General features: G+C 54.7%; 1 protein-coding gene across 1 annotated transcript; it reads left to right on the forward strand.

Annotated features, from left to right (window-relative positions):
• The first annotated feature begins 1,478 nt into the window (after positions 1-1,478).
• Positions 1,479-15,621, forward strand: ADORA2B (adenosine A2b receptor). The gene is made up of 2 exons (XM_084493354.1): positions 1,479-2,199; positions 12,290-15,621. Exons 1-2 carry the CDS (start codon positions 1,871-1,873, stop codon positions 12,981-12,983), a joined length of 1,023 nt encoding a protein of 340 aa, XP_084349480.1. The 5' UTR covers positions 1,479-1,870; the 3' UTR covers positions 12,984-15,621.
• The last annotated feature ends 29 nt before the right edge of the window (positions 15,622-15,650 follow it).

Genomic DNA, 15,650 nt, shown 5'->3' on the forward strand with positions numbered 1-15,650 from the left:
AGGCTTCTGTTGGCACATGTTATAGACCTAGGAAAACAATGGGTAAAAACCCTGATGTAAATCTGTTGCTTTGGGGTAAAAAGCGCCTTTCCATCATTGTTTACCTTCACTTGCACGATCCTAACAGGCTCTGCGCGAGGGGAGCTCCGCTCATCCCAAAATAATAAATAAACCAAACCAGTGCAGGCAAGTCGAGGATCCAGGCAGGGCTGAGAAGGCAGGAGCAGCAGCCCCGGGGCTCCACCGCTGCCTCCCCGTGCGGCACCGGGCAGGCACCGGGGCTGGAGGCAGCGCAGCGTGTGCTGCCCTGGGTGCTGCGGTGCGAGGTGGTCCCTGCCCTGCGGGCAGCTTGCAGGGTGTGAAGTGTTCAGGTGGGGGGGCAAGGGGCAGCGACATCCCCAAAGGCAGATCCTTTTACCAAAGGGAAGCGAAGGGAACCTTGCTGTATGTTTCTATCAAATCAAATGTGCCACTGACGTGGCTTTCCTTGAGCATCCCAGTCATCCTGAAGCATTCTGCTGCTGAGCTGCCCACCCTGGAGAAAATGGCTTCACTCAGTACACACCAGCAGCCTGCCCTCAAATCAGCCTGATCCAAAGCATTTCTAATCCTTGGGAGTGTTTCTGTTTACTCCAGGTCCACAAAAAGCATTTATAAATCATTTTTCCCATGTGTTTTTGCTCTGCTTAGGTTTGGATCCCCAGAAAGCTTTCCTTTGCACAGGTTTTTAATTCGAAGTTTGTTCTGAAAAGCAACAGCAGTTTCTTTTACTGTCTGTTTGCTACAGGAAGGGGGGATGCCTGTCTGGGATATTTTCCAGTTTCTGTCCTGGATTATTTAGCACTGCTGGATGCCACAAAAACCTCAGTGATGCTCAGCCTCTGATCTGCTCGGCTTTGGATGGTGAACACAATATAACGCACGAAAGGTGCGACCAACAGGTAAGTAGCTATTGAATTATAACTTATTTCCGCATTCACTGCTGGTTTTAAGATCGCCTGCTGCAGAACCTCCTTTTTTAGTGCCTGCAGCAGGTTTTTAATTCTTCCCAGACCCCGTGGAGCTAACCCTGACCACGCTAGCCCCGTGGCTAGCAGCCAGCTCGTGCTGACCCACGGCGTTTTGCCATCTCGTTACGCCAGGAAACGTTACGTGGGGCCACGGGCGGCCGTCAGGATTTTATGAAACAGCCGCTTTGCTTTCGTGGGCCGGCACGGGCGGGACTTTTCTCGGTGTGGCAATCCCCCACCCCCCCTCCCGGCGGTGTCCCAACGCTCTGTGGCAATCCCCAACCCTCGCCGGGGGCCGGGGCCGGCTCCGCGTTCGCCGCTCTCTGAACCCCAAAAGCGGGACGGGGATCGCGGGGAGGGGTCGGGGGACCGGGGAAGGTTTGCGGGGGGGGGGGTTTTGCGGGCACCGGGACCGGCCCTCCCCGTCCAATCGCGGCCGCTCCGCGCACTCCCCGCCCCGCTCTCCCCATGGGCACAAAAAGCCGGCGCTCGCCGCGCGGAGCGGCCGGGCTGCGGAGCATCCCCCGGCGGGCAGCGGGGGCCGCTCCCGTCCGCTCGGTGCCGTCCAAGCCCCGTCCCCGCCGATGGGGGCGGCTTCGGGGGCGGCCGGGCGCTGAGCGCGTCCCCGCGGAGCTCCCGGAGCCCGCGGATGCGCCCCCGGGGTCGGGCGCTGCGGGCGGCGGCGGGGGGCTGCGGGCCGGGGCTCGCCGCGCCCCTCCGGCCCCCCGGGAGCCGGGGGGAGGCTGCGGGGAGGCCCCCGATGGGTGGTTCTCTGCGGGAAGCGCTGCCCCGTGGCCTCTTGGTAGCCGCGAGCCCCGGGGCGAGCAGCTCGTGGCGGTGAAGGGTCGCGGCTCCTCGCCATGGACACTCTGAAAACCACCTACATCGTGCTGGAGCTCATCATCGCCGTGCTGTCCATCGCCGGCAACGTGCTCGTGTGCTGGGCCGTGGCCATCAACAGCACGTTGAAGAACGCCACCAACTATTTCCTGGTGTCGCTGGCCGTGGCCGATATCGCCGTGGGCTTGCTGGCCATCCCCTTCGCCATCACCATCAGCATCGGCTTCCAGGTGGATTTTCACAGCTGCCTCTTCTTCGCCTGCTTCGTGCTGGTGCTGACCCAAAGCTCCATCTTCAGCTTGCTGGCGGTGGCCATCGACAGGTACCTGGCCATCAAGATCCCTCTGAGGTAAGAGACGCGAGGCAGCCCCGTCCCCTGACCGCTGGGGCCGTGCCTTTCCCTGTAACGTCCCATCTCTAGCGATGCCGTGATGTTTGAAGGTGGTGATGGTGAAAATATCAGAGACTTTGTACTCACTGCACGACTGGGATCAGGTTCCCAGCGTCCTGCCTCTTGCTTAAAGACCTACTTGGGAGCTCAGTGTCTTGAGGCTATTTGTCTTGGGAGGGTCAGTGGCTTCCTGCGGAGGCTACGCGGGGATGCAGGAGTGAGCCTGGGACAGGTCGAGCTTATCTATGTAGGTATTTATACAACCCCTGTTACTGGGGCTCAGGGCATCTCCCGGGTAATTGAATACAAGAGCAACCACTCCTTCTCCTACTTCCCAGCCCATGAGAGAAAGGGTTGTGCAGGCTGTTCTGTGAGAGCCCTTGTCCCGCCGAGCTCAGGCTGTGATACTTTCAGGGAGGCTGAAAGTCATCTTAAAGGGGCTTTAATGTGACATTGGGCATAACTCAGGTTTTTGACTCAGAGAAGAGCCTGACTAGGCTGTCCTCTAGTTTATAGATTTAATCAATGGACTGAAAATGCATTTTGTTGCATTTACAAGTGCTGTATTTGCGTGCACACCTTTTCCTTCTGAGTGCGTGCCACGAGCGGGTGCTTACCTGGGTAAATGTCAGGTGTCAGCTCTGTGCACACGCAGTGACAGGAGGAGAGGGAAGGAGAAAGGATTCACACCTCAGTTTGCACAAGTTCACAGTTCAAGCTGTCATCCAAAAATTTCGCTGCCTTCCTTCTAATTCACGGGACGCTGGGATGAATGCGTTAAATATATTTTACAAGCACTTTAACAGCGAGTAGGTGCAGCAGCTTCCTTAAGTGCGGCAAACCCCCAGGTTTTGCATTACAAATGACCTGAATCTGTTAATCTGGTCTCCTCCTGCCTCTGATGTCCCTCCCCGGGAACTGGGCATCGATGAGCCCCCGGGGGGACTCACGGCACTGCGGGGAGCGGCCACAAGCGGGGTCTGGGGGGGCACAGGGCAGGGACCCCAGCTGAACCGCGGTGGCTGCAGCTTCCCCAGGTTCTGCTTGGCTGTGGCGTCTCCTTGCATAAGCAATAAATTCTTCCTAAAACGACTTAAAAACCCCACCCGCTCACCCTATTCCGGCACGGTGTAAGTCCCATGCATTGGGCAGATGTTGCTCAGGCACTGGGCAGGCAATACGGCCGGGGAATGGAAACTGAGTGGGGCGAGCGTCGTGGGACCTGGGAATTCCTCGGGATGGGGAGCGGGGCTGAGCCCTGTGGCAAGCAATATCCAAGCAGCTGCTGTCCTGTAAACCCTTCCTAGCCACTGGCACCAGCTCGGATAATTCCCCGCTGCCTGCTCCATTTGTGTGCTCTGGGGCTTTCTCAGGATGGGGTCCGGCGGCTCGGCAGCAGCTCCAGAGCAGTTCGGATTTTTTAATTCTCAGTTTAATCCCACCACACATCGCCGGCACAGTGTTGGGCTCAGGCTTTTAGCTGTGACTCTCCTCCTTTGTACCACAAATGCTTTTTGCAGGGCTCGGCTGAGGCAGCGGAGCCCTGCGAGCGGGGTTTGTGCTCCGCTGGAATCAGTGTGAGAGCGGCAGGTCAGGGCGCCTTGAGGGATCGCTCGAAGGTACGCAGAGGGGAAGTGCTTTGACAACCGACAAAGCAGCAAGTGTTTCCTCCACTCTTTTAACACGGCTTTCAAGCAGGTTTGCTGCACTTTCTGCTAGGTCAGTCCATGCACCTGAGTGGGATGAAGCCCCAGGGGGGTTTCCTTGCTCAGATACTTTCCCAGCGCTGTTTTTTCACCCCATCTTTGGCTAAATCCTGTATTCCCTTGGCACGGACATCTGCTCAGTGCATCTATATATATTCCTGTGACTGCCTCCTAGCCAGACACATCCAGCTCTTTGGCTGTAAATCGCCATCCAGGACTCCCATCCAAGCCTGCTCCGAGGTGTGAGGTTTGGATTAAGCTTCACCTTGGCACCGAGGCGCGTTTCGTTGCTCCTGGGGTGACCAGCAAGGAAAACCTCTTGGAAAGGCCGGGACAGGGCATTGCTTCAGCAGCAGGAGGTTTAGGGACTGGCACCGAAAGGCTTCTCGTTTGTACAGCCAGCATCAAAAGAGGACAGAGAAGGCTTTGGGGAGGATGTTATAAAACTCTGCTGGCAAAACACTTCTCTGCCACGCTCGGGTTTTCCAGCCTGGGGTTTTTGGGGCAGCCTCAGCAGCAGCCCCGTGCCCGGCCTGTCCCAGCACTGCCCGTGGTGTGGGCAGGATCCTGCCCCATTGCTGCCCTCAGAGGGAGACTTGGGCTGTGGGAGTGATGACCGTAGGAAAAGTTTCTTTCGCACTAAAAAATTCCTCCTGGAGACCAGTGCAGGGACCAGTAACGGGCCACACGGCACCAAGCATTTAATGATTTGTGCCCAGCCTGCAGCCTGAGTCCCATGCCCCATGGCTCCTGCTGGAAATCTGTGTGGGGACACTGAGGGTGGAGCCTGCCATATTATTTGGCATTATTTAAGGGATATTTAAGCACACGGGCAGGGCAGGCCCGCAGGCTGTGCAGCAGTTTGCACTGCAGCCAGGCTAATAATGGATTTTTCAGTTCTGTGGCTGAACCCAAAAATCCCACGGGGGAAGAGGCAAATTGTTTCAGTCAAATCGAAGCAGCGAGGTTTGGAGGCTTCAGCGATCCTGACCAGCCTGGCAGGTTGCTGCTGAGCTGCTTAACCCTTCCTGCAGCTGCTGCTTTTCGAAACGGGGGCATCCTGGCTGGGAAGGAGCTGACGAGTCCCCGGCTAGAGAAGAGCACAACAAAAATTGTACAAAATTTCCAAGTGGTGTTTTGGAACCCTCCTTCGCCTGGCTAAAAATATTTGCTGAATTTGGCCACGAAGTCGTGAATTCTTTCTGTCCCTTGAAACTCGCTTGTTTGTTTGGGTTTGGGTTTGACAAATTTACTATTTGCTGGGGCAAAACCTCCTGCCCACGTCTAGCCCGTGCCTGCAGCTCCTGGACCCTTCCCGGCCCCTTCCCAGCTCCAGGACAAAAGCTCCTGGCCTCATCCTGCCCACACCTTGCTGCCCGGCACCCGTCAGTGCCACAGTGGGCACACAGCACCCGTCCTGGGGCAAAAGTCTTGTTTGTTTTTTTATTTTTATTTTTATTTAACTGGTTGGAAACAGAAGTGCCGAGGTACCAACAGGCCATCTCCCGTTCTTACCTCTGCCATCAGAGTGGTTCCAGAGAGTGTTTATCAGGATGGTGATAGGCACTTAAGAAATAAATATAAATATAAATATAAATATAAATATAAATATAAATATAAATATAAATATAAATATAAATATAAATATAAATATAAATATAAATATAAATATAAATATAAATATAAATAGCTCTCTGCTCCCACCTCAGCCCCCTAGCAAATGCTCCCTTCCCCGCCGCGCTTGCTGTGAGCAGAGTATCGGGGCCAGGCAGCGGAGTCTCAGCAGCAGCAAATCCACCCTGCAGAGCATCTGGCAGGGGAGCGGGGCTAAGATTTTGCTCTGCAGCGTTCTCCAGGGCTGGATTTCACCCCACAGCCCCGCCACTGCGAGCCAAAGAAGATTTGTAGGTGGAATAAAACCGTTCCCTTCTATTCACATCGACCAAAATCCTTTGGCATGGCTCGTTGTTGGAGGTAGGGGTAGGAGCCTGGAACAAACGGGTAAGGAATTGGGGCGAGACGGGGCAGTATCTGTACTTGGAGTGCCAAAGCAGAGCAAAAAACCCTGCCCAACATCGTGCTGGGTGCCTTCACCTCGCCTCCTGCTGCTGGGGCATCCTTGCCTTGATCACGGGCGCCCTGCGTCTGCCGCTGCAGCAGCCCAGCTCCCCCCGAGCTGCTCCCCTCGGGAAGGCTACAGCCCTGCAGGAATTGCTTCCCAGTTCCCTTCAGCTTGTTCCCCAGAAAGCAAACCGGCGAGCAGTCATGGGCGATAGGGCTGGAGCCCTGGGGAGGAGGGAAAATCCTCTGCAGAGCCTCGGCCTTCCTCTGCCGTTTTCTGTGTGCCAGCTGGGCCTCAGCAAGAGAATTGCAGCCGCTCTTCCTTCTGCCCTCGCTTCGTTTCCTTTCTGGAGGGGAAATCCTTGCACTACCCTTTGTCTGGACCCACACGCGTGTCCCGATGTTTGCGTGTGGCTCACACACATGGTTCCCGACCCCGAGCAGTGCCGTCGGCATGAGGTTAGCACCGATTTATAAACTCAGTGCACGGCAAACCCAGCAAACGTGCCCAGCACCATGGGCAAGGCTGGTGTCTGCCTAAGCACTGAGGCAGCCACGACTTTCGGGAGTTTTTGGTGCTTGAGGCATTGGGATTTAGGACTGGGGCAGGCAGCGGCTAATGCTGGGCATCGCAGCTGCCTCCGGATGCAGCCTCTCTGCGTACAAAAACATCGGTGCCGATCGCTCTTAGGGTCGTAAACTGGAAGCGGGAAGCAGCAGTTATTTTTAGGTGTCAGCAGTCCGATTTCCTAAATGTGCATGTCCCAAATTTTTATATTTTTCCCATATCTCAGGGGCCACTTCCCTCCCTGGCAAGGAGCAAAAATCCCGGCAGGATGTTAATTGTCCCTGGGAGCTCCGCAGGGGCAGCAGGGATGTCGGGGAGAGGAGCACGCAGCTGCTTCCAGGGGTCAGCTCGGGGCACGGACCTTGGGCTGAGCCAGGACCCAGAGCTTTGGGGTTCGGGGCTTTTTTTAGGTTCGGTCAGGTCAACCTGTAAAAAAGGAGAGAAAAAAAAAAAAAAAGTATGTTAATTTTTAAATGGAAAAAAACAACGGGTTTTGAAATCTGGCAGAATTTTGCTGTGGAACCTCTTTTGTAAGACCTCTTTTGGTATGAGCTTGCAGTTTGTCGTGGCATTGAGCACAGACTGCAGAACTGAGTCTTTTAGGACCACCCTGCCCTGGCCCTCAGGGGGTGCTGAGGCTGCTGCCGTGGTTTGGCACAGCTTCAGCAGGGTGCCAGGGTCGGTGCCACCAGCTGTGCCTGCAGCTGTGCAGAGCTGCCCCTTCCCCGGCTGCTCTCACGGCTTGGCTCAGGGAATTCGCACACGCCGGAGAGGGGATTATCCCCCTAAGCCTCCTGAGGACATCAGGCCTGGCATGAGCCAGATATAACCCGTGAGTACATCCCTGGGGTGTGCCCGTGCTGCTGCCCGTGCCCTTCGGTGCTCTGTGAGCAGAGGTTTGGTGCTGGGAAAGCACCCGGGCGCTGAGCACCACAGCCAGGGCCAGCGGGAGCTGCTGGCCCCGCATCACTCGGGCTCTGGGAGGGACAAGGTGCCATGTAGGACCGCATCCTTCCTCTCTCCCATCACATTTACGCCTCGTGCAGACCTGCCAGGGCTGCAGGGGCCCTGCAGGGGGGTGCCCTGCTGGGGGAGGAGCACGGTGGGCACCCGGTGAGCCCCACCGAGCTCACCTTTGCTGCGGCCCCCCCAGCTCCGTGCCCCCAGCAGGAAGGGCAGGAGGCCGGGAGCACACGGGGGCTGCTGCTGCCTTCCCATGCGCACATCGGGGGCAGATGCGGGGAGGAAGCGATTTGTCTGCGACTGGCCGTGGCCGCGCACAGATGTCCGGCTTCCTCGGCCCGCGCTGCAGCCACTAATCAGATTTCTCACTCGCCGCCAACTCCTTCCTGGGGAGACAGCGCAGCTCTTGTTTTTGCTTTTCTTTCTTTCTTTCTTTCTTTCTTTCTTTCTTTCTTTCTTTCTTTCTTTCTTTCTTTCTTTCTTTCTTTCTTTCTTTCTTTCTTTCTTTCTTTCTTTCTTTCTTTCTTTCTTTCTTTCTTTCTCTTCCTTCCTTCCTTCCTTCCTTCCTTCCTTCCTTCCTTCCTTCCTTCCTTCCTTCCTTCCTTCCTTCCTTCCTTCCTTCTCTCTCTTTCTTTCTCTCTTTCTCCTTCTCTTTCTCTCTTCTCTCTCTCTTTCTCTCTCTCTCTCTCTCTCTAAGGTGCAATTTGTGATTCATTTCTAATGTCCTGCCAGGATATTTCGTCTAATAGGCGATGTCTGCTCCGCGGCTGTGTGTGGAGCAAACGGAGCGGCAGCACGGGTGCACAGTTCGTGTTCTTACACTGAAAAGAAAGGGAAAAAAAAAAAGAGCATGATGAAAAGTACAGCTGCGAGGAGATGACAAGGATACAATGCTTGGCAGCCGAACCGCTCTCTCCCCCTGTGAATGGAGGTGTCTGTGTTGTGTTTTTTTTCTTCACCCTTAAAATAGAAACCTATAAATTATCGCTGCTTGTTTGTAGCAGAGCACCTGCAGAGGGTGAGTGCTGCGAGCTCTCTGTCTGCTCGGCTCCCTGCATCCAGCACGCTGGGCATGGGGTGAAATGGGGAGGGAGCCAGGGCCTGCCTGCCCCAAAACACAACCCCGGAGGCTCTGAAGGTGCCAGGACGCAGCTGGGACGCTGCTGGTTCCTCCAGGTGAGCTCCAGGAGGTTCTGGAGCTCATTTTTGTGTCTCCAGTTGCAGAGAGTGGTAAAAGGCTGTGGCACCACGGCTTCCTGACCTCCTCCTCCTCCTGGGCTGGGTATGGCCCCTTCGGGACTGTTCCCCCAAGCCGTTGCTGCCTCATGGCCCCAGTCTCATGCCCCTAAATGCTGAATTATGCCCTGGCTGCTCCTTGTTGGACAGCAGCAGCACTGCTTGGTGATCTCGGAGTGGGGACACTGCAAGAGCTCACGGGGAGATGCCAGGGACGTGCAGCACAGGACTCGGTGCCTCCGCACAGCAGCCAGACCCCATCCCTGCCACCCAGCTGCTCTCAGCAGTGTCTGCCGGGTGTCCTGGCGTGGCCAGCTCTAGCAAACAGCAGTGCGAGTGCAGTGAGAGCTGCTGGGGGGGAGAAACCCCGCAAAACCCCGAGCATCCTACCAAGGAGAGGTGGTGCCGGGGGAAGGCTGCCACCTCCAGCCCACGGCCAGCTCAGGGGGCCTCTCCGCCAGACGCCGTGGGAAATATTTGGCCCAGCACAGCGTGGGCTGCGTGGCTATTAACTGACAGCCAGTGCATCGCTATTTTTGTCGGAAAAACAGAAACCTGACTCTCCTTGTGATCGCAGCACAGCGCCGGTGGCTGGGGATGGCATCGGTGCTTCTGCAGCCTCTCCGCTGGTGGGAGCTGAGCTAATTAGCTGTTTGGTGATGATTATGCCAGCAAAGAGACCTTGCCAGGCTGTGTAAAAGGAACTAATGCACCGCCAGGTTATTTAATCTCCATAAATCATTTTTAAGCATTCAGCTGTCATTTACACTAAAGCAGCATTTGAAGCCCCTAAGCAGAAACCTAGAGGAGATTCGATATTTGTTGTGCATTAATTGAGCGGACTTAGGTGAGTAAATTTACTTTAACAGTTTCTTGCCTGATAATATTAAGCCTGAAAGAGTGAAGGAGTGGTTTCCTGGCGTATTCAGAGCTGTGACACTGTGTTCATCTCCGCGTGCTCAGGGAGAAGGGTTTTTTTTGATACTGCCTTGTGGCGGCAGCTCCGCGTGGTGGCTTTGCACACCTGTAAGCGTGTGCTTGGCTTCTGCTAACTCAGTGCAGGCAGTTTCTCACCACGTAGCTGTAACAAGAGGGTAATTAGCCAACACTTTTAGAATGCCAAACCGTCCCCAGCTTCACGTGGGCCTCCTCTCAGCGAGCAGCTTTTGCAGGGCCTTTGCCACCGCCAGCAGCAGATTTTTCCATCTCTTCCTTCGCACCGATGGGGCTCCTGCTTCAGTTTGATCCCAGCTCCCTCCTCTCGTGAGCAGGAGGGAAGAGCGAGCAGTAACAATGAAAAAGCCTCACTGGGGCCATGTGTTTTCAGCAAGAGGCAGCATCGGTGCAGGACGTGGCTGAGCCACTCGGTTCGGCTGCACAGAGCCTCCAGCGAGACAGAGCCTCGGCTCCTTCACTTTCTCTTTCTGAGCTGGGCTTTTGCATTTTCCACAGCTGCTGCAATGGTTCGTGTGATGTGATGGCACCGAGGCTGCGGAGCAGCAACAAAAGCGGTCAGCTGAGTGAATAGCACAAGCTGGGGAGCCCGAGACAGCCTGTGGGCTCCCATGGCCGCATTTCTTTTCTTCCCACGTGTAGAGCTGTAAAGGTCAGGAGCGGCCCCTGGTCCTCCCTGCAGCACTGACTCAGCCCAGCCAAGGCCAGCAGTAGCTTGAGGCTCCGACTTTGCCAAGATAGCTGGGCTCCTGCTCTGAATCCCATCTTAAAGTTTCCAGGCTCCACAGCCCCAGAGCAGGTTGGGCTCCTGACAGCAGGCACAGCGTTCGGAAAGCAAAGGGCTTGGCCTCGCTGATGCCTCGACCGATAATTGCTCATCCGAGGCAGCGAGGCTCAGTAATAACAAGAGAGAAGTGCAGGAGCAAACCTGTGCCTTGGGCTGCTGCCTCCTCCGGGTGCTCAGAGACAGCCCGAGCCCCCCGGCTGCTCCTCCCGGCCTGGCCCCGCCGCCTCTGCAGCTTGCAGGAGGAGACGGCCGCGCACGCACGGAGGCGACGCCAGCGTGATTCAGATGCACAGCTGCGGCTCTGTGGGAATAAAAACCCTCCCCTGCCTCACGGGCCGGAAGAAAATCAGAACAAACGGTCTTAGGAAAGGAGGAGCAGGGTAGCGAAGCCAGAGTAAACAAGCAGTGAAAGGAGGGTGTGGGAAGGGGGGACACGTCCATGGGCCAGTGGATGCGAACTGGCCGCAGGCAGGACGGGAATGGGTTTCTCGTGTTGTCTTTCTGGCAGTCGCTGGGTTCTTCATACCTCCAAAATGAGAGCCAAGTGATGTTTTGATGCTGGCATCTGTTCTCATCACACCCACACCAGCTTGTCCTTGCCCTCTCAGGTGCCTGCACCACCTGTTTCGGAGATGTGGGGGGCTCTGCATCCCCCTGTACTGCATCAACTTGGCCTTTGCTGAAATTCTTTATAACTTGTGAGAGCAGCCCAAGGAAAGTGTTTGCTTTAAGATCTGGGGCTTTACATCCAGCTGCAGTGTCACGTACTCAAGCAGCAGAGGCTGATGCCAGCCCTGTGAGCTAAGGGAAGCTGCGCCCATCAGCACTGTCAGAGGGGGCACAAAGCAGGGAAGGTGAACGGAGGGAGAACAGCCCGGAGGTTCTGGCATTCCACTCGGAATGGAGACACAAACCCTCGCTTGTAAATCTCCTGAGCAATCCATCATTAGCAGATGCTGGCTCAGAGTTCTGCCAGGGTGTTTGTTATCCAGCCACAACAAGCTCGCGTGGGCTGCAGTCTGGCATGTGTGAGCCAGCAATTGCACTGTTTGGGAAACTGGTAGGATCCATGGTTTCCACACACATGTGTACTTCCCACGTCGGTGTACGAGGTAGCACAGGGATGGCCAGCACATTACTGGACCGCTGCAATCTGCAGTAAAAGCCAGTGTTGCTGCAGGCGTAAGAGCAGCCCAAGTTGAAGCAAGCAGCCTGCGGTGTAGGGGCTGTAGGAGTGTGGGGCGATGCTGGTTAAGCCTTTGGCTGCCCATCACAGCGTACAAGTGGGAGCCAGCACCGGCTCTGCCAGAATCGGTCAGCCCAGAAGTTCACGGAGCCCAGCAGCGCGCCGTGGCGTGCCCAGCGGTGGGTGCTGAGCCAGGAGAGCCAGGTGCTGGTTGCGGAGCCTTCCACCGCCGTGTGCTGGCCGTCTGTGTAGTCAGTGGTTTAGGCTCATGCAATGATAAAGCCTTTTTTAAGACTCTGTGCCCTTACCTCCTACTGAAGTCTCACCGGGCTGATGCTCGCGGGCCAGGGCAGTGCTTGGCAGCCCACGGGAATAGTACGTGACTCAGCTCCCCAAATCACCTCGCGTAGGCGTGGAGCAGAGGTGAGATTTTTTACCCCTCGAGGATCACAGAGGTGAGGTTCCCATGGGGGTGTGGGTGGGGATTTTGTGGCGTCGGCCAAAACACCAATGACTTTAACTGCAGGGAAGTCATGAGCGCTCAGGTAATTAATGCCCCTATCTCGGCTCTCGTCTCGATGCTGCAGGTATAACAGTCTGGTGACGGGGAAGAGGGCGAGAGGCCTCATCGCTGTGCTGTGGCTCCTGTCCTTCGTAATCGGGCTGACGCCGCTTATGGGCTGGAATAAAGCCATGAGCGGTTGTCCCAACTCCACCAACGAGACGGGGCCTGACACCAGGGCAGAACACCACGGCTGCTTCATCTCCTGCCTCTTTGAGAACGTGGTGACTATGAGCTACATGGTGTACTTCAACTTCTTTGGCTGCGTGCTGCTTCCACTCGTCATCATGCTGGGAATCTACATTAAGATATTTATTGTTGCCTGCAAACAGCTGCATCAGATCGAGCTGATGGGCAACTCCCGGACCACACTGCAGAAGGAGGTCCACGCAGCCAAGTCTCTGGCCATCATCGTGGGACTTTTTGCCTTCTGTTGGCTGCCCCTGCACATCTTGAACTGCATCACTCACTTCCACGAGGAGTTCTCCAAATCCAAGCCCGAGTGGGTGATGTACATGGCCATCATCCTCTCGCACGCCAACTCTGTCATCAACCCCATCATCTATGCCTACAGGATCAGGGACTTCCGCTACACCTTCCGCAAAATCATTTCCAAGATCCTCTGTAAGACGGACGACTTCCCCAAGTGCACCACTGACAACAAGCAGCACCTGACTGTCACCAACGCTAACGCTCCAGCGGCCCCTGGGACCCTCTGACCTTGCACAGCCTGCTCCCGGGGCGCTGCAGCCTGACCCTGACACTACTCCTCCCTGTGCCTACGTGACAGTTACAGCCAGCTCCTCCGGGAGTGCTCACAAATGACCACTATGCAGTTATGCAGCTGTATTTTTTTTATTTTTGTAATTAACATAGTGCCTCCTAGAGGGATAACCTGACTGGGGAGACTGAGTGCAGTTCACCCTCTACTGTAAAGCCAGGTTGCGTGAGCGCTGCTGGTCGCGTTGTGCTTCCTTTCCAGGTCAGATGCTGACTGTGGAGGACCCACCTGCTGGGGGTGTTTCCCCGATCGTGCTGCTCATGTCAAGTCCTCAGATTTTTATTTTAATTATTTTTATTATTTTTTAATCTCTTTATTGATATAGGAGTAATAATGTTGTGTGTTTTGGGGTTGTTCATACTTGACAGCACTTTGGTAATACCCTAATTATTCCATCAATTGTTTGATGCAGTTAGTATTCTCCGATGGGAAAAAGTCTTTCTTAGCCCAGTTGCTGGTGTGAAACTGAATCCGTGTCCCAGGCTCTGAGAGACGCGGCCGTGCTGATGGGGAAACAAGATCAGACCTGGCCGTGTATTCCAGCCCCATTATTGAAGCCGTACTTACTAAAAGAGAAAACTTTAGAAAAGGGTTGACTGAAGCTGTAGAACAGCACTTTTATTGCCTTTAAATAACTTTGTTCTACAGGATATACTAACTTGTGCAGCCCAACGCTTCAGGTTTTATTTCATATCTGTTTCCTGCTATCAAAATGCAGAAGGCAGATGTGCCCTGGCTGTCATGGTCCAAACTCTCCAAGAGCTGTGGCAACACTTCCCTCCCCACCCCCCCAATTTTATTTTTATTTTTTGCTTCCATGTCAAAACTTGACAGACTTGCAGTGTTTCAGAAGCGCAGGTTTTAGCTGTGATAGCTGGGTGCTGCCGCTCACCTCATTCCTACAAGCCCCAGAAGCTGTGAGTGCTCTCTCTAATGGTCATTTTTCATTTTTTTAAATTTTTTAATCTTGACCTGCATCAGTAGCAGAAGAGACAGGAAGGGAACGAACTTGCTGGAGAGAACGCTTTGACTCGCGGCCTGCTGTTGGCCAGGCTCTGTGGGGCCGGAGCTGGCCTGGCACTGCAGGGCCCTGACGCCACAGCCACAGAGCTGCCAGAGCGCAAGGCCCTCAGCAGCAGAGCGGTGTTAGTCTGGGCTGGGAGTTAATAACTCTGCAGCCACAGCTCGGTAATTACTGCAGCTGATTTAATATGTAACCGTGGTACACAAAGCTACACAAAGGTGGGAAGAGGAGCGCCGTATTTTCCAAAGTACCAGTGCCACGTCTCCAGACTGCTGCCAGCAACCTGGTGTTTCTGGGAGGCCTTTTGTTTAGCGGGCCATTTCCATTCCACAACAGAGGAACGGGGTGAGGAAAGGAGTCAGACATCACCAAACAGAAGCTGGAGTTTTCAGTGGTAACCCAGAATACCAGCCCTCCTCAGCCGTGCAGGGAGCCAGAGGTGGGGAGCAGCCCTTTCAGAGCCAGGTGGCAGGGAAGGAAATTTAAACACATCCAGTTCCTGAAAATCTGAAGAAATCCTGCTCCTGCAGCATCTGCAGTGGCACCTGTGTGACCTGCAGGCTGCAGGTATGCCCGAGGGCCCACCACGCACACAGGTTGCTGGAAGTGGTGGGTTTCACTACCATGTGCAGCGGCTGAGCCGTTAGAGCCAGACCCAGGCCTTGGTGAAGCACCAGTGGGGTTAGCACACGCTTAGGCAATGCCCAAGTTCAGCCACAGCTCGATATCTCAGATCCTGGTATTCCCAAGATGAATCTGAACAAAGTTACTGTCCAGAGGGTTTCTCCTTTAACCTCCCCACTCAGCTTTGCTGCATCTGCCTTGGTCATGGTCCAGCTAACACATGTAGCCGCCTCCCACCATTTAGGCAGGGTTTGGCTCTCCTTTCATTCCTTCCCTTCTGTATTATCTTTGGCCATGTTCCTTCTGTTAATCATGGCTGGAAACAAGCAGGGTTTCACCTGCAGGTCTGGCAGTGTTGCAAAGTGGTTGCAAGCCACATTTATCCTTCCAACAAAGAACGCAATCCCTCCCCTCCTGCTCACTGAAAATGAACTGAGCTCTGGACAGCACAGATCAGACTGAAGTGCACAGCACCACCACACAAGGAGATGTCCCAGAACTGTGTGTGACAGCACTGCAGAGCAGCATCCACGACTGCCACCTTCCATATGCCTCTCATGAGCCAGAATCCCTCTACACAGACGAGGCATTTCCTTGTGTGAATGTGCTGGTAACTATGGCCTGGGTCACCGTGGCATTTAGGCACATGAAGTGCCTTCGTGGATCTGAGCCAAAGTCATTTCAAGGCAAAATAAAAATAGGACACCCTCCCACCCCTCCTCAAAAAAAGCTCTGAAAGTTTCTATAAAAATGTGAAAATGGCAGAGGAACTTTCTGTAGAGTGCAGCTGGGGATGTGCAGCTGTCACTCGTTACTGCTCTGATGTACATAGGATGGATGTGTTTTCCTTATGTTGCTCAGATTTTGTATTTGCAGTGACTTTGTTATTTACATACAAAATGCTTAATTTACCACCTACACAACCTGGCTCAGCCTGTGCCCCATCATTTTGTGCGG

Source organism: Aythya ferina, assembly GCF_964211825.1.
Source record: "Aythya ferina genome assembly, chromosome: 19".
In the NCBI taxonomy this organism is placed as follows: domain Eukaryota; kingdom Metazoa; phylum Chordata; class Aves; order Anseriformes; family Anatidae; genus Aythya; species Aythya ferina.

Excerpts from the sequence above, each read along its gene's own strand:
- ADORA2B (XM_084493354.1), top strand. The coding sequence starts at position 1,871 with ATGGACACTCTGAAAACCACCTACATCGTGCTGGAGCTCATCATCGCC. Across the intron at positions 2,200-12,289 it reads GCCATCAAGATCCCTCTGAG|GTATAACAGTCTGGTGACGG; the intron begins GTAAGAGACGCG and ends TCGATGCTGCAG.